The sequence below is a fragment of the Carassius gibelio genome, chromosome A4, assembly GCF_023724105.1.
Source record: "Carassius gibelio isolate Cgi1373 ecotype wild population from Czech Republic chromosome A4, carGib1.2-hapl.c, whole genome shotgun sequence".
In the NCBI taxonomy this organism is placed as follows: Eukaryota; Metazoa; Chordata; class Actinopteri; order Cypriniformes; family Cyprinidae; genus Carassius; species Carassius gibelio.
Genome location: NC_068374.1, coordinates 14,984,789 through 15,008,763, shown reverse-complemented (window position 1 = coordinate 15,008,763; position 23,975 = coordinate 14,984,789). Strand labels below are relative to the sequence as shown.

The following is a 23,975-nucleotide window of genomic DNA, read 5'->3' as shown; positions in this document are numbered from 1 at the left end:
CAGTCTGGTCCTGTTGTTTGTGAACAAATCAAAACATATTATTGTAAATGAATGAAGTTGAGTCAAATATGTTTGTAGAACAGTAATCTAAAATGTTAACAATTGAGGGGTTAAAAATTGGCTGGAATATATTTGACAAAGTCATTTTTGTAAATGTGACAAACTTTTGGTGGCGATATGCGTAATAATCACTGACATTTTGGAAAGTTTTATGTTAAACAGAACTTTTGTATATAGTAAACTTAGTACTGTAATTAAGTTGTGATAAACATTGTCATAAATTAAAATTAAATCTGGTGATGTAGGATTTGAAAGGAAAACTATTTTGAAATGTGAAATATGCAACTGTATCTTGCAGAATACACTAATAAATAATTTTGTAATTAGAATGTGTGCTTGTCTGACTAGTTTAAATGTTGTGTTTTATTTAAGGCTTATTAGTATACAGTATATGACAATGATTGACTATAGGCATGGGCTCCACTTAGTACAAAATAAGACCAAGGGGATGAGTGAAGTGCAACTTTATTCTGATTGGTAAACTGCACTATGTTTTATACACGTCTCAAGAGATGTGATGGACATTCATATTAAATTAGCGTTCTTTCCCTATGTTTTTAAATCATGAAAACTTATGAGGCTTTAGTCATATGTAGGACATATATAACATATATGATTGAAAGTACATTAATATTATGCATTTTGTATATGTGGTTTTTGCAGCATATATGCCCCTTACAATATTCATTTGGAACATATAAGAATCACGGGGGGTTTTAACAAAACTTTTCCATATGGGCAACTCCTTCACTACAAAGCAAAGCGAAGTAGCAGAGTTTGGTATTACCAAGCTACAAATCAATTAAGCTTATGATAAATTTGAATCAAGATTTTGGTTCAACATTTTTGGAAAATGTTGAATAAATTATGAAAATTTTCATTTTTGTGTGAACTATCCCGTTAACAGTAGTGAAAAGTGAGCAACTAATAAAAATTATAGTTGTTCATATTTTTTATATATATAATTTATAATTAAAAAAAAAAAAAAAACAGAATAAGACAATAAGACAAATACGAAACAAATACAAATTAAACTAGTTTTTCAGATACAGTAGGTTTACTTAAAATATTTAACATCTTTTGTTGGTTAACATTATAATGACACTGAAAAGGCTACTTAATTAGGAATGCTGTCCCAGAAGGCATGCATGTAATACTACTGACACGTTCAGTTTTCACTCACCTGTTCGAGTTCAATTAATCCATAACTGTATTTACATGAGATATTCTACACAAAAGACATCTGAACTGCTGTGTTTGTATTTGAGCACTGAGAACTGATCGCGTGCTGTATGAGAACTGAAAATGTGGAACGTGCGCAAGAGAGCACTTCTATCAGGATGATTCCACCTAACCTGCTTTCACTAACTTTAAAGGGGTCATATGATGCTTTTTTAAAGATCATTATTTTGTGTATTTGGTGTAACAGAATATGTTGACATGCTTTAATGTTCAAAAAACGAATTATTTTTCAAATACTGTACATTCGAAGTACAATCGCAGTATGTCCTCTATGCAGCGCTTCTTTCAAATGCGTCATTTTCTACAAAGTCTCTCCTTCGGACAATCGCAGTCTGCTCTGATTGGCCAACTGACCAGTGCATTGTGACTGGCCAAACACCGCAAACACACGTCAGAAATGTAATGCCCCTTTCTATAATCACAAGCTTCTTCTTTTCCAAATAAATGTAAAGACAGTTAATAATGTCCTTAGTTTTACCATCAGTTCAAGCCTGAAAGGGGAACAGAGTCGTGTGACAGACACAGTGATGAAGCTCTCATGTATTTGCAGTACACAAGCCATGGACGGTTAAGACAGTCCACGAGTGATGTGATGTGATGTCAATGACCCATCTTCTCTCCCTCTCTCACACACAGACGCGCGTGCACACACGACACACAAAACTTTGCATTTGAGCAGTCAGTAGCAAATACTTAAACTAATAACAAAACATGCTTACAATAGCTGATTCAGAAGCACCAGATTGTCATTGCAAAGTTTGAATTACCTCATCTCCTCCCCCTCTCCGAGAGTCTTAACTTTGATAAAGAATATCAGTTTGGTTTTAAGACTGTAGTCTTTGCAACTTCAGCGATTTTATCTATGCACAATCAGCTTGTAACAACGAATTGTGACTCTGAGATATCTGGTCACCTCATCCCTACACTTTGGGGTGCTAAGACCATTGTTTCAGATCACTAGTTCACATTTTGGTAGTCTATCCATTCACTGCAGCTGCCACACTGAGACTAGATATGTGAACGGCCCTTATTTGATTGCAATCCAATGACAGGGGATAGCCTATAAGATGTATTTTGAATGACTCAATAGTCCTCAGATAACATTATAGTCCCATCTCATCTTGTTAACGAAGACGTGGCATATATTTAGTAATATTTTTTAATCAACAGATATTAGTTTTAGCTCATCAACATCTCATCTTTGTCACAGACAAAATGTTTGTTAATGAATATTTTTCATCGTTGTCTTCATTAATGAAATTAACACTGGTTTACAAAGGGAATTATAGTTTATTCATTCACATCAACTAATTAAAACATTAAATTATACAAAAAATCTACAAATAAATACTATTTTAAGTAACTGTCCCCATGTTAAATAACTGTCCCCATGCTTTCGGTCAGTCCGGTCACGTTTACATAAAACTCAGCATAGAATATGTGTAATGCGCCTTTAAAGGTATGACTTAGAGGAAGTGACATCATTTGACTGAAGTGGAGCTGACACTGATGACAATGGTGAGTTCTGTCATTGAATTGTATGATTTTAAGCTTGTTTTTTTTTTTTTTTTAGGAGGATGAGCTAAAGTGTCAGGTCCTGTCACGGTAATAGCCCAGAAAATAATGACAATTTTTTAAATCCCAAACATGTCTAAAAAAGTTACTGAAATTCCTTTATTGCATGTTAACCATTTTTATGCTAGCAGACTGAGTTATGTCAGTTTAAAATGGCTAACCGTCAGGCCCTGTCACATTCCTGCGTGACAGGGCCTGACAGTCCTGTGACACTGCCTTACAAATGAATGGCATTGTTGTTGTTTTTTATTACATTTATTGCATATAATATGTATTTAACACATGCCATAGTAAAACATTATTTGAATAAATAGACATTACACTGTAAATCTGAAGCTTTTCATGATCATCAACAATTTTTTTAACATTTTGTTCATCTTTTACCTAGGCCTAAGTAGCACTACCCTTTGTATATTAATATTTCAATACATATATAAATATAATTGTCATCTGTAAAAGCTTTGAGTAATGATTACTTTAGTTATTCCAATTCATACAAGTTTTAGTTAGATGGCTCCAATAGAGCATCACAGTCCCACCCACAGCCCGAGAGAGCTTTGGTGCCGGAAGTAAATTTCCCATTCATTTCTCCCATTGACTTTCGGAAAAATCCGTATCTAAAGAGTTTTAGAGCATGTCCGAGGATAACTAGCTATGGCTGAACTCATTATCATATAACATATCATTTCGTGTGAAAAAATTAAGAGAAAATCCAAAAAAAAGTCAAAGGTACAAGACAGTGTACATATTTTCATTCCCGAGCGAAGGAACTACTCATCCCATAAAACACCACGCCTCACTGAATTCGACTGAAGCCACAACCGAGAATGAGCCTTTTGAGCGACTTCCAAATCTGATGACGGCCACGCGAACATTTTCCTCCAGTTAATTTTATCTTATATAGTAAATGTGCAGTAATAACAGTTCTTTCAGTGTTAATTGTGTAAATAAATAGTGTTTTATATAGGTATTGTGTATTGATTTTTATATTTATCATCGTGTATTTTATATATTATGTGCGTGTGTGAAAGCGGTTAACAATAACGTCAGCAACATGGTGCAGTGCTTTATATCTGACTGCAATCACCGCTCAGTCATCAACACATGTCGTTGCCATTACACAAATGTTCAGTAAATGCACAAAAAGGTATGCCTAGTCTAAATATTGTTTTGACAATGGTGTAACAACAATGAGTTGTACAGAATAATTAACTCAAATGATATATAGGGAATTTGAATAATTAATCAGGAATATGATTAATATATATCATGACAGTTACACTACATTTTATTGATTATGAAAAATAGCTCAATTGCATGCATCAATAAATCATTACAGGGCACTGTAACTTACTCATTAATATGTCAATATTCCATTATTCATATCAGTTATAGTGATATCTCTTACTGTAAATTACTGCAAATCAAACAGTGGTTTGTCCAGCAAACGGCCGTAAGATCAACGTGTCAATTTTCAATAAAGTTATCACTTCTTATAATTCAAGGAAAATATTCTCTGGCCATGAAAACATTATCCTATCATTATGATACATTTAGTTTCTCAAAATAAAGCTTGTAGCTAGATCAGACATCTCAGCGACTCGTAATGTGAGCGGGTGGTGGAGACAAGAATCATGAATATATGGGTTTTTAATAATTGACTAATAGTACATCGAAACTACAAATCACACAGAGTAAATATGCATACGACAATACAGACAGTAAACTTTGTACAAGACATAACAAAATCCAAATAAGGAAGAGAAAGAGAGAGAGAGAGAGAGAGAATGAGCTCAGGTATGAAAATCACAGTCAGTAACTTTTGGAAGCCAACAACGACTCAAATCATAGCAACACTTTAAAGCAGCATTTAAATCTCCATAGAAAAGTGGAGACCGGCGCGGTATTTGAAAGGTTCAACAATGTTCCAGAATTCGTCTTCCTTGTGTGGAGAGGCGAATAGTTGAATAAACTTAGTAAAGAAAACAAAACAACGAAAACGAAAGCTTCCGGAGGAGCCATGAGACTGGCTCCTCTCAGTCCCTGTGCTGAGGGGGACGGCGATATGAGCGCGCATGGGCACGAGCGGGGGCAACGTTGGTCGCACAGGAGAGCAGCGTGTCAGAGAACGAAGAGGAGAAGAAGAACAAAGAGAGAGGCGGACCTTGTTCGGTCGGTTCTTATGGCTTGGGATGGTTCACGCCTCTTTTCGCGTGAACAACCAATGAACATCCGCGATCTGAAGCGGGGAAAAGTTCCTTTGTCTCTGTGGAAACACCCACCCTACTAACTTTGGGGCTTGTTAGATTTCAGCAGTGATATTCTAGCAAGTCCTTAATTCAAGATTAATAGATTTTACACACATTTTACACGGGAATAGTTGGGTCACAACATGACAATTCCAAAAACACCAAACAGTACATATATAACTGGTAGCAACACGAAGTTACATTCAAATGCAGAATTTACACACATTTAAAGATTAACACACGCTAATAAATTGCAGATAGTCCCAATTTATATGGGAAACATCTCAAAGCACCAACAAAAACAATACTATATACTTTTAGACTACGTCTGAGGTAATAGTTTAGGATACATTGAGAAAAAGGTACCAGTGAATGGGCTCTTTCCTGTCCTGTTGCCCAGTGGGGTCATAAAGCTTTACGACCTGGTCAGGAGTGGGGGTTGCAGAAACATGGCTCTCTTTGAGAAAGTTAAAATGAGGAGAAACATTTCCAATTTATAAGCTAGTAAAATTATAATCCTCACATAACAAGGATTAACCATTGTACCCACAAACATATTCAAAATACATATTATTAAGGACTTACATAAAAAGCATGAAGAAAAGTTTGTTTGCGTGTGTGTGCTTATGTGTGTGTGTGGGGGGGGGGGGATTTCATGTCCCCTTTGAGGCTCGCACGGGTATCGTAAATAATGTAAGTCCAGCCAGGCTGGCGCCAGGCCAGGCATTTAGTGCAAAAAGTCAGAGTTCCACACATTCAGGTGAGGATTGGAAGAAACCCAGCGTGTGGTTTAAGGTTTGACCACATTGCAGGTTGAGCCAAACAGGGACCCCTTTGGTGTAAGCGGGTACCACCGTACCCTGTTCGTTCACTAAGGTGCAGGGGCTTGAATTTGAACTTGAGCCACGGCTGGGTGCTGGGGTTCCCGTGACCTCTGTGACCTGACAGTCTGGCTCTGTTTGCGTGTGTGTGCTTATGTGTGTGTGTGTGTGGGGGGATTTCATGTCCCCTTTGAGGCTCGCACGGGTATCGTAAATAATTTAAGTCCAGCCAGGCTGGCGCCAGGCCAGGCATTTAGTGCAAAAAGGTTTCATTTGTATGCCTGAATTTAACCCATGAATCGATGACCTGCATATCCGTTACAGTGGCATTATAAAATGCTTGATATGACTCATAAAATATGAAGGCTACAGTAGCCTAGCTAAAGTGGACGATAAAACTAACATTACCAACCACCCTGCAAAACTCACCAAAACTTTGTAGGTCTTGTCCCTCATGCTGGCCCTTACAAAACCCACAAGCTGACCCTCGGATACGCTTCACTCAAGCACCGTTACATGACCCTATCTGAAGTGGTTTTCACCTCTTTGAACACTTTTGTTTTCCTCCTTGAAAAAAGCCATCATGGCAGCCGAGGAGATCATGATTGTACTGATAAGTCTACCGTGCAAAAACGCATTTATTTATTTATTTTTTATTAATGATCTTCAGTCTTCACTGACCTTCGCAGGGTTTAACCAGACAGACCAATCAGATGCATCACTGTAGGATTGTGGGATTGTTCAGGATTGTGGGTAATGAAGTACTTATCCAAGACATCGCGAATAAAAGGCATTTATCTCAAAACAAGGTTAGTGCCCCATGAACCTTTGGCGTTTATATGAGCATATACTATAGCTTAGTAAAGCCGTAGCTGGTTTTAAGTCTACCATGTATGGTTACGTTTTTATGGCTTATACCCCAAATGTCAATGCAGAAATTGTATGGAATTTTTTACTTCCGGCACCGGCTGTGGGTGGGACTGTGATGCTCTATTAGTGCAGCTGAGAGACAAAGGCAATGTCGGGCACGACTAAATGCAGACCCTGAGAGAAAGGAGAAACATCTTCAGAAAGAAAGGGAGAGCTGGAGGCAGAAAAATAAAAGGAAAAGTATTCATGAGTTGAATGAGTGAGAGCAAAGACATAAGCGCACATTTTGGACAGAGCAACAGAAAAACTCTAGGCTTAAGAGAAAGACCGCAGTTCCAGTTACAGGGCCATGGCTGTCATTACTGAGCTGTAAGGCAAAGCTCTCGATTTACCGGTCAATCTACGTTCCTACTCTCACCTATCATCATGAGCTGTGGGTCATGACCAAAAGGTTTCCGGATACAGGCGGCCGAAATGAGCTTTCTCTGTCGGGTGGCTGGGCGCTCCCTTAGAGATAGGGTGAGAAGCTCGGTCACTCGGGAGGAGCTCAGAGTAGAGCCGTTGCTCCTCCACGTCGAGAGGAGCCAGCTGAGGTGGCTCGGGCATCTATTTCGGATGCCTCCTGGACGCCTTCCCAGGGAGGTGTTCCAGGCACGTCTCACCGAGAGGAGGCCCCGGGGAAGACCTAGGACACGCTGGAGGGACTACGTCTCCCGGCTGGCCTGGGAACGCCTCGGGGTCCCACCCGGAAGAGCTGGAAGAAGTGGCTAGGGAGAGGGAAGTCTGGGCATCTCTGCTTAGACTGTTGCCCCCGCGACCCGGCCCCGGATAAGCGGAAGATGATGGATGGATGGATGGGCCATGGTTTTCAAGGTTAGAAAGGCCAACTGTCACAGTACCACTTCAAATTACGTCTTGGTAATAACAGGGTGATACCATGGTAATATCTACATTACTGCCTAGAAAATAACATGCAATTTGCGTTATTACCATGTAATTTCCTAAGTAATAATGAAGATACTACCATAGTATTACCCTGTTACTACTGAGCCACAAATATGATGTGTTTAACACACTGGTGGTCGATGAGAAGATACCCCCTGACTATGTGAGCGCTTTGAGTGCCTAGAAAAGCGCTATATAAATGTAATTAATTATATTATTATTATTGTTACTTACACAGTTACTTTGCTTTGTGCTTTTCAGTTAAATGTCTATACATTTGCTTTATTACAGTAAAATGTACTTTATATATTATGAAGTTATATTTCCATATAACTACACAGTAACTGAATAGTGTAATATTTTAATGTTAAATGGTTGTGTGACAATGTGTGATATATGTTGCAGGCAAAAGAGAGAGTGGCGAAAGCGTTCAAAAGAAAGAGAGGAAGAAGCTCCAGGACAAAGTGAAAGAGCTACAAGAGGCCTTAGCATTGGAAAAAAGTTTAAAAGAGCGATATAAAAAAAGGTTCCAACAGTTGATCATGAGATCAGGGTCTCTAGTATTATAGCCGAGATATGTGAGGCCAAGAAACACTCCCAAGTGCAAGGAAAGCCCTGTACCATGAGGCATTGTTTGGAGAACAGAATCCATATTCTTTCTCAAGAAAGAAATGTGTCCACATGGAAGAGGCTTTCAAAAACATTGTAAAAGCCTTTTACACCAGAGACAACGGGGGAAAAGCAGAACATAACACAAGCCAATGTCAGGCTGCAAAAGAGGTTCCCTTGTGAACACCCTGAAGAAACTTGCACAAAAATTACTTGGCAGAAAATCCAAGGAAATTAGTTTCTTATTCTGTGTTTTGCAGACTTCGGCCCTAGTGGGTAGTGCACCCAACGCTTTCTGATAGGGAAACATGCTTGTGTAAATTTCATGAGAACTTGGGCTTTGTAAATCAAAAGCTTTTCAGCATGAATTTGCTCAACACCCCTGAACTGGAAAACTTGATGGCAGAAATCTGTTGTGACCAAACCAACAAAGTGTGTATGTACAATGACTGTGGGAAATGCAAAGACAAGGAGTTCACCTTGCTCAGGGAGTATGAAGGCTCCACCCAGGTGGCATACATGCAGTGGGTCACAGAGAACACAAAAGGACAAACAAATGACAACACTGAAACAACCTTCAAGAAGATAGTCAACAAGAAGGTCGAGACCACGCTAGATGACCTCATCTAGTTTTTCAACAGCATGCTTCTGAAATTCAAACACCATGCATTGAACATCTGACTACAGTACAGATACAGCAGGGAACTGAACATGGTTGAGAATGAATGTATCATACACGTTGACTTCTCTAAAAAATGATATATGTAAATATGCATATGAGATCCAGGGAGTGCACTTTGGAGCATCCCATGAGCAAGCAACACTGCACACTGGAGTTTTATATGTAGGACCAGATGCTGAGCCAGTTTGCTTCAGCACCATCTCGCCATCACAACTGAAGGAGCCCCCAGCCATATGGGAACATCTAAGCCCCATTCTGTCCTATGTCAAGAACCTCTTGCCTGCTGTCACAGTAGACCATTTCCTCAGTGATGGACCTTGCACGCAGTACCGCCAAAAGGAGAACTTCTACCTCTTCACCCTCCTCCTCCACAAAAAGGAATTCCAAGCTGGGACTTGGAATTTCTTAGAGGCCAGCAATGGTATAGGGGCGCCAGATGGGGTTGGAGGTGTTATGAAGAGGAGTGTGGATCGGTTTGTGAGCCACGGCCGAGATATCCACAATGCAATGGATCTATTTGAGGCCTTGAAATGTTCTCTTAAAATGTTCTATGTAAGTGAAGAATCCATTGACAGGGCAATAAAGGACATGCCAGACAGCATCCCCCAAGTCCCATCAACAATGAAAATACACCAGGTTGTCACTACATCTCCTGGGCATATGTTGTACCGGGATGTGAGCTGCATGTGCACTGTAGACAAGATTCTACAGTACACATGCTATAACAAAGTCATTCAGCTTCAACACACCAAGCACACCAACGACAGAAGAGATCGAATGGGGTCCAGAAGTCATTCAAAAGTGGTGCGTCATAAAATATGATGGAAACATCTACACAGGCATCATCACAGCCATTGATGAGGTTCAGGTGCAAGTGAGATGCATGCACCGTGTGGGAGTGAACCGATTCTTCTGGCCAAAGAGAGGAGAAATTATCTGGTATATGTTCGATGATGTTTCATTCCACCTCCTCAACCTGTAACCACCCATCACCATGAGATCCAAAAAGACATTTGGGCAAAGCTTGTGGAGTATAAGGATTAGAAAATAATTATCTTGAATTTCATGTTATGAATTACCATATTAGTAGTCCCGTTACAATTTTCTTTTCACTCTTGTCTGAGTTTGTGCCATTTGACATTCTAGTTTTTATTATTATTGTATCTGGCTGTATGTTATTGTTAAATAGAATTTTAATGAATTGTTAAATGAACTGTTAAATAAAATTAGTTTTTATATAGAACATTTTTTAATTAGTTGGTTGAATTAAAAAGATATTTGAACTATATCACTTGTCAGTCATATTCTACTGAATTATGTCCTTAATATATCTATATTATTTACTATAGTTTAATATTACATTAACATTAAAATTATAATAATAATTTTAAAAAGGAATGCTTGTCAAAACTTAAATAAAGAACATAAAACATAAAACTGCATCAACGAAATCCATAAAGTCAGTCCTGTCTCACCTCGGTCAGTCCTGTCACATAGGTGTGTTATAAAAATATAATATTTGAGAAAATATTGATAAATTGATTGGCAAACTGTGTAGATGAAGGTGGAAGTATATATCCACTACTGTTTTTGTAAAAATCTCCAATGTAAAGGGAGTTGTTTACAACTATATGAGTGCCTACTTTTTTGTACTAAAGTTGACCAAAAAGTTGCTTATATTTCTTATAGGAATTACAAAACCAGGTTAGATACAATCAGGGACATGTGAAATGAAAATGCTATTTGTATCAAAGAAATTCATCAGGAAACCATTCTAATATTTACAAATTTGTCTGTGACAGGGCCTGACATGTTAGGGGTGAAATGCGTATAAATATGTATTTTATTAAGTATTAAAAACATGCTGAGAAGGTTGAGTAATGGTGCGTTCAAGTCCTCCTGGGAAGTTCGTACGAGGGGAAGTCGTGCTTATGACGGCATGTGCGTTCAAGTCACTTTCGTCAGAGCAAGATGGCGTGTACTTTCTCTTAATTAAAAACACAAAAATACAGCAATGTTCTTTAACTTTTGTTCTAGAAAATTAAGAACAAAGAAATGTGCATTAGGTATACTTCGTTTTTTAATTTTTTTAAATTATTTTATGAAGCCGCTGCCAACTTCGAATAACTTACTGCGCTGTAAATAGAAAAGCCTGACAATATCACAGCTAAATACCTTTAAGTATTGTATATTCCGCCATGTTAATCACTGACACGCCCCCAACTCGTACAGATCGGGGCTTAAAGAAAATCCCAAGCTCCCCACTGGTATTTACGATATTGTGGTGGTGTTCATGTGCATTCAACTCGGAAATACAATCTAAATGAGATGACTTGAACGCACCATAATTTTTACTCTTTCCCTTAAGTATAAACATTTATTTATTGTTTTGTTTTGACACGCTCCACGGAAGAGAGGAGTGTGGTGAATAGTAGCACAATGGGTTGCTGTGAACAGAGCTTTTTTTGACAAGGTAAAAAAGGTGTTGTTTTACATGATCATTGAGGAATTTCAACCAAACTGCGTTACAAACATTTCATGAAGATTCTAAAGAATCATAACAACTTGTGGAAAATGGGGATCCAATATCCCCTTTATAGTCCAGACTGAAAACATGTTTACCTTTGCATTTTCTTACTAAAGCTCAATCAAATAATGCAGTTTGATGTTTATTTCATTCAGTTTATGTCCCCTTATTTACAATCCTACCGTGACATTGTGGCATTTCACAGCAAGACTGAAGTTTAATATTACTAATATTTTGATCCCAAGGCATCAATACATGAAATGGAATGACACCTCTATACAAGTGAAATTAGGCCCGGTCCACACAAACGCGATTACATTTTAAAACCACAGCTTTTTATATGCGGTTTGGCTGTTCATCCAGACGCAGGCACAGGGTCACTGAAACTGAACATTTTTGAAAACGCCTGCCAGGGTGAAGATTTTCAAACTCCAGATGTTATGAAGACAGCGAAACAGGCATTTTTGGCTTGTGACGAAGCCAGTGCTGTTAGCTCTGCCTACTGGAAACTTTCAGGCTTCTGATTGGCCAACATGGCTTTACGGTTGAGATTATATCGCCACCTGTTGACTTGGCATGCTCTTGACAGTGCTTGATGGCATGCGTTTACCTACGGTGTGAACGGAGCCTTATATGCACACAGGTCCGTGTTTTCTGGTGCCATTTCAAACTGCTGTGCCATTTAAACCTCTTACCACACAAGGAACACAAATAGCGTCTCACTTCTGTGTGACTTTTCAGGTGTATCTGTAAGTGTGATGGCAGAATACATTTCTTATTACAAAGATCACAATTAAATCGCCTTCTTCCAGAGTGAATGCACTGGTGATTTTTCAAATTTCTGCTTTTCATAAACTTTTTGTCACACTCTGAACGTTGCAGTTTCTTTCCAGAATGTGCTTGCAAATGAAGTTGAAGGGCTCTTTGATATGAGAAACACTTTTTACATTGAGGACATTTGTAAGGCTTCTCTCCAGTGTGAATTCTCATGTGAGTCTTAAGGCTTACTTTACGATTGAAACACCTTCCACAGTCCTGGCATTTAAAAGGCTTCTCTCCAGTGTGAATTATCATGTGAGTCTTCAGATTTCCTTTTTGTGTGAAGCTCTTTCCACACTGTTTGCATATATAAGGCCTTTCACCAGTGTGATCTCTTATGTGGTAATCAAGGGATGGTTTATAAGTAAAACGTTGTCCACACTGAGGGCACGTGTAAGGTTTCTCTCCAGTGTGAAGTCTCATGTGAGCCTTAAGGCTTATTTTATGACTGAAACTTTTTCCACACTGCTGGCATTTGAAAACATTCTCTGCAGAGTGACTTACTACATGCCTGTTTAGGCGTTTCATGCTTGTGTAACTTTTTCCACACTGATCACATTTAAAAGAGTTCTCTCTTGAGTGAATCCTCGTGTGCTGACTAAGAGTTACTTTACGTCTGAAACTCTTTCCACACTGATCACATGTGAATGGCTTCTCTCCAGTGTGAATATTCATGTGATACTTGAGGTTTAGTTCTCGTGTGAAGCTCTTCCCACACAGTTTGCAGGTGTAAGGACTCTGTCCAGTGTGAGTTGTCAAGTGGGCATTTAGGGCTGCTTTATATCTGAAATTCATTCCGCACTGAACACACATGTAAGGATTCTCTCCAGTGTGAAGTCTCATGTGATTCTTGAGGTTTACTTTATGACTAAAACTCTTTCCACACTCATGACATTTAAAACTCTCCTCTTTAGAATGAATTCCCATATGGCAAGTAAGGGTTACTTTACGTTTGAATTTCTTTCCACACTCATCACATGAGAATGGCTTCTCTCCAGTGTGTATGTTCATGTGATACCTAAGGTTTAGTTCTGTTGTAAAGCTCTTTTCACACTGTTGGCAGGTGTAGGGCTTCTCTCCAGTGTGAACTCTCATGTGCCTTTTAAGGGCTCCGTTTTGAGTGAAACTTTTCCCACATTGGTGGCAGGTGAAAGAAATCTCTCCGGTGTGAATATTCATGTGGACTTTCAGGTTTCCTCTTTGAGTGAAACTTTTTCCACATTGCTGGCAGTTGAAAGGTTTCTCTCCGGTGTGGACTCTCATGTGAACATAGAGGTTTGATTTTTGAGTGAAAGTCTTTCCACACTGACGGCAGGTAAAACATTTGTTAGATTCTGTATTCAGAGCTCTTTTTTGTGATGAAGTCATTTCTGTCTGTATGTATTTTTCTCCAATAATGAAATCATGTTTCAGTTCATACTGATATTTCTCTTCCAATTCATTCAGTTCTAGCCTCTCCTCTTTCAGTGTCTTCAGCTCTAAAATGGAAAAAATACATAAATACAAGTTAACCCTAGCGTAATGGGGATCTATTTTTCTTTCCATTCTCCACCATTTCCATAAGGGACCAGCACAAAGGTTTTGATGATTAAAACCATAAACTTTCATTTTACAGTTTTATAATTTTTCATTTGTCAGGTTACAACCCAAAATCAAAAATTGAACTTAAGTATTTTGCTACACTACTTCACGCTTCAAATTAAATATAGTTTCAAAGAACAGTCAGAAGACTTAGGCCGGTGACACACTGGATGCGTGGCGCAAGCGTCTCAGCCGTGGTGGGTCGGTTTTTAATTCGGCTCCCATGTTAACAGGTTAAAGCTTACAGACCGCCTGCGTGAGACGTGCGTCACAGGCGCGGCCCGAGCCGCGCGGAAAACGCTTGCTTGCTAGAAATAGAACCGACGCCTATTTTTACCACGATACGCGCGCGTGTTGGAAGCTTTTCCAGGTAAAATATAATAGGAAAATGTGTTTAAATATCATTTTGTACACAAATACATATGAATTCCTTATATTTTGATATTTGAAAGTCTATAGGTTGACATAAATTCAGATATAAATGTAATTAAAAAAATAAATAAATAATTATCGATTTTCAAATATTGCACCTGTCAAACATAATCTATTTCGCCGTCAATACTTTTGACGGTGTCCTTTATCAGTAGGCGTAGGTGTAGGTGTGTAAAAAGAGTAGATATTGTTGTAATGAAGACATGAGCCTGGTCTGTCAACGGTCTCCCTCTACAGCAGCAGCGCGCCAGCGCCGCGTCAGGCACACTTCTGGTGTGTAAAGACACAGAATCTGCCACGCTTCTGGGACGCTTCAGACACGCGGCGCTCACGCCACGCAGCCAGTGTGTCACCGGCCTTACTTCAAGCCCCTTCCTTCTTACAGTTCAAAATATCAATGGTCACTTTCACATAAACCAAATAAAATCGAAATTGAACTATGAAAAATCATTTATGCAATATAAATATCACAAAATATGCAAACTGTATTCACTCTTAATATAAAGAACACATAATGATATAGATAAACATAAAAGAAATGTCTTAAAATTTTTTATGGCACTATCACCCAGTTTAATGGTTCAAAGCAACAGACATCAAAACCAGCAAGAAAACATTAAAGCATCAAAGCAAACAAAATTAATGCTAGAATCCTATACACTAGTGTTTCTTAATTGGTTCATAACCCAACTTTTTTTTTTTCTCAGTGTTTTTTTTGATAAGAGACTTTCATTTTGAAAGATATCCGTGAAAGATGTTGAAACTTTTTTTTGCAGTTAAAGAAAAACGTGCTGTCCCGATTCAGTATCTTCGGTCAGATGAGATGTTGTCAGGCTTAATCACATAACTGTTTTTTTTATTCTAAACTGAATAATTTCAGTTTACTTTGTGATGACTCTTGGGCACCATGAAAGTGGTTTGGCTTTTAGTGGTGTTCATTGTTACTTACGCTCCACGTAGGGCTGTGCAAAAAAAATCGAATGCGATTTTCATGCACATCTCATCAGTAAAGACGCTCCTTTAATTAGAAGTATTATCTCCAGCACGTGCGTTCAGATCATGGTTGCCAGGTTTTCACAACAAATCCTGCCCAGTTGCTTCTCAAAACTAGTCCCAAACTAGCCCAATCGCGTTTCCAGGAGGTTCCCCGATAAAAAATTGGTTTCCGGGGTTAAAATATAAGTTTTATGGCATGGTTCCCTTGGTAAAATTCACATTTTAGGGTCTAAATATCATGTTATTGGTATTGTCGCTTCGACCCGCGGACATGAAAAACAACCACAGACTTGGCAACACTGATTGGCATTTACTACACAGAGCCGTAATTCACTGACAATCTACACAAAATTGATTTTAAACTCAGTGGCGATTCTTTGTCGATTTTGAAAGCGATTTTGTGTTAGTTGTCGGTAGACTACGGCTCTGTGTAATAACTGCCGCTCCACCTGAACCAGTGTTGCCAAGTCTGTGGTTGTTTTCCATGTCTGCGGTTCGAAGCAACCCCAATACCAAATATAGCTGCAAGCAGCAATTACGGGGCCAAGCACTCCACCGGCAAATGTAGGAGCTAAGCATGGCATGGAGCATCACACCAAATGCATTAATGAGCAATAACAGCAATTTTAGGATTATTGTAATTGAAATGGCTAAAAAAAATAATAATAAATACCACCTCTAGTAGCATGATTACTTGGCTTATCAAGTTTGACCAATAGGTGGCACTGTTATAAAATCAATTTGGTGTACTCTGTGTTACTTTTCAATGACACACACAAAGTTTGGTGTTAATATGCCAAAGCATTCCAGAGATACAGTCTCGAGTGTCATTTTCTCATTGTGCCTCAAATTCGTCGCTGTGGTATGCAAAAACTGTTTTGTCTATCGACACAAAATCCATAACTTTGTGTCACCATAGTCTGAAGATCATCTGATTCGAATTTGGTGAAAATTGGACCTATGGTTGATGAGGAGTTCGGAAAAGTAGGTTTTCAACATAAATCAAAATGGTGGACCGGAAGTTCAGCTTACTCTGGCATATTTAGTATTTCTGTTGTCGGCATAAGCCAGGGAATATTTTGAGCCCAGTTTTATTCAAATGGGCTAATGCAATGAAAATTTATTAGCATTTTTACAAGTGTAATTATTCATGGTTAATGAATGGTTTATTACTCTTGACCAATAGGTGGCGCTGTTACCAAATTTATGTGGCATGGTCAGTGTGAGGTGGCAATGACACATACAAAGTTTGGTCAAAGCGTTGCAGAGATACAGCCTGAAATGCATTTTGAAAATCGGACTAACGGTCTAGGAGGAGTTCGAAAAAGTAGGTTTTCAACATTAATCAAAATGGCGGACAGGAAGTATGGCCAATTTTTGCATAATTGGTATCAATGCTCTCGGCATGACCCAGAGAATATAGAGAGACCATTTTAATTTTAATAGTCTAATTTATTCAAAAGTTATTAGCATTTATTTGCTATTTCATTATAACTCTTGGGCACAAGGTGGCGCTGTCACCAAACTTTTTGAATACCTTCAGGGCATGGAGCCAAATATTTTTATATATTTATTATAACACACACCAAGTTTGGTCTCAAAATGCCAAACCGTTGCCGAGATATAGCCTCACATGTATTTTTGCGTGCTTTTCGTCATATTTTATCACGTGTCATTCGAGAACGATCAACTTGAATTCCTTAACTTTTTGCCAGCAAGATCTGAAGATGATCTGAGCCAATTTTTGTGAAAATTGGACAGACCGTCTAGGAAGAGTTCGAAAAAGTAAGTTTTTCGAAAAGTTGAAAATAGCAAAAAAACTAAACCTTGCGATTTTTTGAATTTTGGGGTTCATTCGACTTGGCATCAGCCAAGGATTCAGAGGAAAAAAGAATTTCCATTTTCTGGCATACGGTTCAAAAGTTATTAGCATACAAACATTGAAAGTTTGGACAAGTGGTGGTGCTAGAGAGTAGGAGTTAGAGACTTCAAATTTGCTATAGTTAATGTTGGGACTGTCCTCTATCAGTGTGCCAAATTATACAACTTTCCCGCAATCGGTTCTATGGGCTGCCATAGACTTGCGGAGGAAGAAACGGAAGAAGAAGAATAACGCCACCCATTACAATAGGTGCCTACGCACCTTCGGTGCTTGGCCCCTAATAATGTGATATTTAGCCCCAAAAATGCGAATTTTACAAAGACAACCATGCCAAAAAAATATATATATATTTATATTTTAACCCCAGCAAGCAATTTTTTTTTTTTTATCTGGGAACCTCCTGGAATCGTGATTAGTTTTGGACTTTTGAGAAGCAACTGGGCAGGATTTGTTGTGAAAACCTGGCAACCCTGATCTGAACACACGTGCTGGAGATATACTTCTAATTAAAGGAGGGTCTTTACTGATGAGATGTGCATGAAAATCGCATTCGATTTTTTGCACAGCCATAGCTCCACGGTTAACATGCTCTGGGGCAGGTTATGTTCTGGTTTAGAGATCTCAAACCAAAATTTGACTAGTTTCAAGCAAAGTGACATGTCTGACACAATAAAATCACTAACCTCAAGTTATCCTGAACACAAACAGCTCGTTTCAACTTGTTCTATAAATGGGTTTATATTTTTTTTATTTTTAATCTTTAAATTTTCAAGGCATGTGATTGGCTGTTTATTACTGATGTCACACTTTCAGGTTTCATGATGATAATCAGTGTCATGGTACCAACAAAGCCAGATTAGTTTGCTTTTGACAATTCAAGAATAATACTGCAACCCTGAGTTTGTTTAGCTATCATCAGGGTACAAGCCCCTGGTTGATTATTAGCTCAATCCCAAATATGCAAAAATAAATAATAATTTTAAAATAAATAATATTATTTAATTAAAACACATAAATAAATAAAACGTTTTCCTCTCAATTACTACTTTATTATGAAGAAAACATAATAAAAATAAATATGAAAAATATATGTATATCCCTAATTTATGAAAATAAATATATTATAAAATATGTTAGTGGATAATTCAGCAGCAAAAGTTATTCTGGGAAAATCATTGCACTATAATTAAAAAAATCCAAATATTTACAGAGGAGAGAAAAAAATAATTTAGTGGTGGAAAAAAATAAGTGTGTAGCACTAAATTTGGTAAAATATTACACATTGCTATTTGTGTTGTTAAACTCACTCACGAAAAACAATATTTATATAAATATATACTGTAATATTTTAAAGACATTTCTTTAAAATTTATAGCCCATTTTTTTATTAATGCAACAACATATGATAGATAGGACAAAACAAATTCAGTGTGGTACAAAGTACTTAAAGTATGTGCATCCGGTGCGCAGATTGATGCGCTTGAAGCAACTTGGAATCACAGCACATTTCACATGTTTGTCATTTCAAGTCACAAAGGGAAGAGATATTGATGCATATTATAATTGGTTCAACTTGTTCTTTTAACATTTATACATTTCTGTTACTGTGCACGTTGAAAACAATTTAAAGTATTTACTAATCCCCTGTTTTGTTCTAACAGACACCCGGTAGCGAGTAACATGATTTCGAAACAAAAATCAAGCTTAATGATTTTAATGTGCTTTTAACAGTACACATTCACATCTTAGTTATATCCTTTTGTGCAAACATTAGAAAGTCACAAGTATTTCTTACCAATCCTTAAACGCTATTTGCATTATTTTCATTAAATATTCGTCATTATGACAATGGTATTATTTCACTATAAAAACTAAGAAACAGCATTGACTCACAAGATTATATACAAGCTAGTTCATCACTCACATTTCAGTTTGCCTTATGTAAAATAAATGTTTTTTGTGTTTTTGTTTTTTTTTTCTATACTGTTGCATAATTAAGTGATAGAAACAGATGGTTTTCATAATTTAACTTTAATTATTTTTATTTCACACAAAATAATTGTTTTGTTTAGGCTACTTATTTTTCTGATTTCAACATATTTATTATGACATACATGACCTGCTCCATGTCACATCAAAGCACTTTAATAAGGACACATTACATACTTCAGAAATATCAGAGTTCAGCTTTGAAAAATTAAAACCAACCTGTTTGTTCCTCAATATCTTCTTGTTTGACTCTGAATGTTTCTTCAATCTTCATGTCTTCACTCTCCTCTTTAATAAACGTCATTTTTATAAAAGTATATCAAGTATGTCACAAATTGCCGATGACCGAATCCGTGTTTACAATGAACTGATTCACGATATGGAGAACAAACTAAGAAGACATAAAGAACGTTAATTAATCTTTCATAAACCATTACAATAATACATTCCATAGTAATTATGTTATGTAATTGTTATTGCATAAGTATTAAATAAAATTAACGCTTTGTATTGAAACACTTTAATTTAAACATTTTAAAAGCTTCAAAACACAAACCTTTCTCCAGTCCGATCGAAAACGCCAGAGAGTTGCAAAGTGCGACGCAGGCTTACCACGTCACATAGCCAGAACCAAAATAAAAGTCCCGTTCACAAGTTAAAATCACAGAAGTGAATCGAATCTACATACGGGAAACAAACAAGTCATATGACGAAAAGCAATGCTAACATGAAAGATTATGTATCAATGCATGAAAAGAAAATAATATAAGTAATTAAAGAAAATAAAATCGGCTCTCCTATAAGTTGTTTGTATCCTTTAGAATAGTGACAGGTCATGGTTAAAAAGCTCAAGGCTTTGAGAGGTCTGCAGGGATCGCTACTTTAAATGTTTTTGGAGGCATTTTCAGACCCTTCTGGACACCTACATATTTTTGAATAACGTAGTATCTAATATGGTATAACGAAGAAATGTGTTTTTTTTTAAAGTTAGTATTAGTATGGTGACACTATAATATTGAGCAAACATTTTATACACAAAAATCCTGATTCAGAAATTAATAAGAACCTTTCTCAGAAGCACTTATATAAACGAAAAGTTGCAACGAAACAGTTCTCAGTTCTCAATCTTGTAACGTGTTGTGATGTGTTGAGGTTTTTATATTTATTTCATTTGATTAAATTAAATGTCAATACTCTGTTTTTGAGTGCTATATTTGTAATATGGAACTGTAAAAAGAATAAAAAAAGTTAAAAAACATGCACCATAATAATAATTATAATTTTTAAATAAATGTATTTTTAAATTTACATTTCTTAAAAAACAAACAAATAATATAATACAGGAATTAAATGAATGGTAATGTGGTATATGCTGAGGAGGCACACACATACAGTACTTTATATAAAATATAAACATGAAGTTCTTCAGGAGGTATGACAGAATACATTAGTTATTTATTAGCTAACTGTTACTTAACACAATAATAAAAATTGTATTACATACTGATTAGTTAACACATCTTAGTAACAGTAGTGAGTTGTGTTAATGAAGAAATGGTCTGAAACATCATCACTTTGATATACAATATCTATTTCAGTAAGAATACATGCAATATAATTAAATCTAGTGTATGATTCAATTGATGAGTGGGCACTGTGACATTTTGCTTGACTCCAAAATAGTTTATTAGGTCACTAAACACAAGAAAAAAGTGGTTTACTATTACCCAGTTGCCCCCCAACCCCCGTACCAGCAAAAAAAAAAAAAAAAAAAAAACACATTTCATTGTTGTTTATTAGTAATTTTATCATCATCAACACAATGCACTCTAAATTTGATCAACAGATTATTTTTCAAGTAGTCTACAGCATGACTTCCAGGTTGTTCCAGCCCATCTGTAGGCAGATTTTTACAGTTCTTTACAATTTCAACATGTTTCTTTGGAATTATACTCATTGTGAAAAAGTAGAGATACATCTGAATTTAATGTTTTTTTTTTTTTTTATGTTCATCTGAATTTGATGTTTTTTGTTTTGTTTTATGCTTTTATTCACTGATTGTATTATTTAGGAAGGGAATTATACTTCCTGCTGATTTTTCAGCATGTAGGCAGGGCTGGGCTTGGGTTCAAATTCGGTCCTGGGCATATCCAGCCCACAAGTTCCCCCATGAATGTTCTGCTGGGTTATAGGGCCTTCAATTGGAGTAAATTAATGAATAAATCAAACAGGACAGAAACAAATAATGAAAGATATTACTAAAATTCAAAGCAAATGCATTTTTGTCAGATAGAACTGCACTTGACATTAAAGCAATGATTTTGAGCTAAAATGCCAAAAAATTAGGCCCGCTTCTAATGGATTCTGTCGTCCTTTCCTCAACCCTCAAGCAGGGACGGACTGGGACTAAAAAACAGCCCTGGACTTTGACTAGGCCCGGCCCAAAGCAACCGCGCGCGTAAACTCGAAAACAACAACAATAACGCCTGGCATAAGTGTCACAAGACTTTAATTGTGGACCATCTAAATTATAGCAATAGCACTTATGTTGAGCTGGAGTGGGTGTCTTTCTCTGCTCTTGGTCTAAGCTCAACCAGAATAAACAAACGATGGAATGGATTTTTTTTATTCCAAGATAGCATGGAATAGTTTATATAATATGTATAACAGCACATTATACAATCTATTTCATGCTGTCTTAAAATGAATTTATTACTTAATAATCTTAATTTATGCAGTAATGAATTAATCTTACTGCACAGATAATAATACCACATCTAAATGAAAATACACCATTAAAAATGTAACTTCTGTATTCAAAATCTTCAGAGTTTGTAAGCATTAACTGTAATGTTAACATTTTTAAAAGTAAAAGCACAACATATTTCTTAATATTAGCTACTGCATGTGACATTTTACAACTAAAATGTTGAAGTTTAGCTGTTTTAACTACTGTAATCATTAAAAATGTAGCAACCTGAATCTCACTTCCTAACATCATCCTAGCAAGTACCTCTCTTTCTCCTCTCATGTTCCATACTTGGATCTGGATCTGCCTGTGGAACCAGCATCTTTCTGTCCCTCATCATCATCACTGGTGGCATGTTGCTGCATAGCTGTCTGGCTCACTTCACTGCTGCTAATATTTAACTGCGAGGTGCTGCTGCTGGAAAATATTGCTTTATATTTCAGTTAGTTTGAAAAAAAAAAAAAATTCTCGCCTTCTCAGCCCCACCCTTTTCTTTCCGTTTTTTTTTTACCCGCGGCCACGTTATTGTTTCTTTCTATGCTTCTTCAATCTAACTTTGACGTCTTTGCTATTCATTTCTTCCTACTCTTGACTTCCACTTCTTATTCTTCTTACTTGGCCTCCACGACAAGTGCAGCTGGCATCCAAATTAAAGGTGCATTGCTGCCACCTACAGTACTGGAGTGTAATACAGATTAGCAGGGGGGAATAAACAGGTGATGACTGTGTGTGAGGTGGGAAGTGGGCCGGCCCACCGGCCGTCCTGGAGTACCGGTCGTTTTGTGATTCTCCGGATCACACAGATGGCCAGTCCACCCCTGCCCTCAAGTGATTGAAAACCTGTATGACTTACTTCCGTGTTCCACAAAAGAAGCTATTTTGTAGAATGTTACCAAACCATTTTGCTTATACCTTTGATGTCACAGTGTCTGGGTTGTGTCCCTGGGTTTCCACTATATATCCTCCTTTCCCACGGTGTCTGTCACTTTATTAACTGTCTGTTCCCTTATTTGGTCACCTTCCTCCTTGTTTGGGTTAATTGATTATTCCCCTCCTGTCTCCATTTCCCTCATTACCTTCTATGTATTTATACCCGGTCTGTCTGAGTATGTGTCACGGAGTCCTTGTCTAATGTCTTGTCATTCCGTAGTCTTGATCCTGCCTTGTGTTTTGTCTGTTCTTGTTTATTTGGATTCTCTGGTTTTGACCCTGACTGGACTGTTTACCCTTTTGGATTGCCCCTTAATAAATATCTTACCTGCACTTGGATCTCTCTGTGTTTCTTGTATCACCGAATGGGACAGAAGGACTCTGTCAACACGAGATCCAGCGGTATGTCGAGTGATGTTTGTTCCCCAGCCACCGAGCGGGAGAGAAGCAATCGGTTTGAGGGAACCCGCCTGGTCGTGTTTTGTGGGACCAGGGGAGGTCGCCGAGGAGGGAGTGGGCGAGAGGAGGCTCAGCATCGCTCTCCACCATGGCCCCCATTCGACTCGGGGCTCATGTGGGAGGGACCAGAGCCGCCGTCTCACCATGGCGGATGGAGAAAGCCAGCGCCACGACCCATGATGGCCGCCGGTCCAGTGCCACTGCACAAGATGACCGCCAGCCCAGCGCCACGAGGCAAGATGGAAGCCAGCCCCGCGCCACAGCACAAGATGGCCGCCAACCCAGCGCCGCTGCGGTGCATGGCCACCGACCCTCCAGAGTCGAGTCAGGTTCCAGTGGACTCTCCAGAGTCAGGGCTAGTCACCGCTGACCTTCCAGAGTCAGGGCTAGTCACCGCTGACCTTCCAGAGTCGGGGCTAGTCACCGATTATCTTCCAGAGCCAGGGCTAGGTACCATAGACTTTCCAGAGACAAGGCTGGTCACCGTTGACCTTTCAGAGTCAAGTCAAGTCACTGGTGATCTTCAAGGACTGTGTCAAGTCACGGGTGATCTTCTAG

General features: G+C 37.9%; 1 protein-coding gene across 1 annotated transcript; it reads right to left on the bottom strand.

Annotated features, from left to right (window-relative positions):
• Positions 1-11,469: 11,469 nt before the first annotated feature.
• Positions 11,470-19,907, bottom strand: LOC127971349 (gastrula zinc finger protein XlCGF57.1). The gene is made up of 3 exons (XM_052574265.1): positions 19,836-19,907; positions 19,499-19,670; positions 11,470-13,877 (listed from the first exon to the last, which is right to left on the bottom strand). Exons 2-3 carry the CDS (start codon positions 19,581-19,583, stop codon positions 12,187-12,189), a joined length of 1,776 nt encoding a protein of 591 aa, XP_052430225.1. The 5' UTR covers positions 19,584-19,670; positions 19,836-19,907; the 3' UTR covers positions 11,470-12,186.
• Between the last annotated feature and the right edge of the window lie 4,068 nt (positions 19,908-23,975).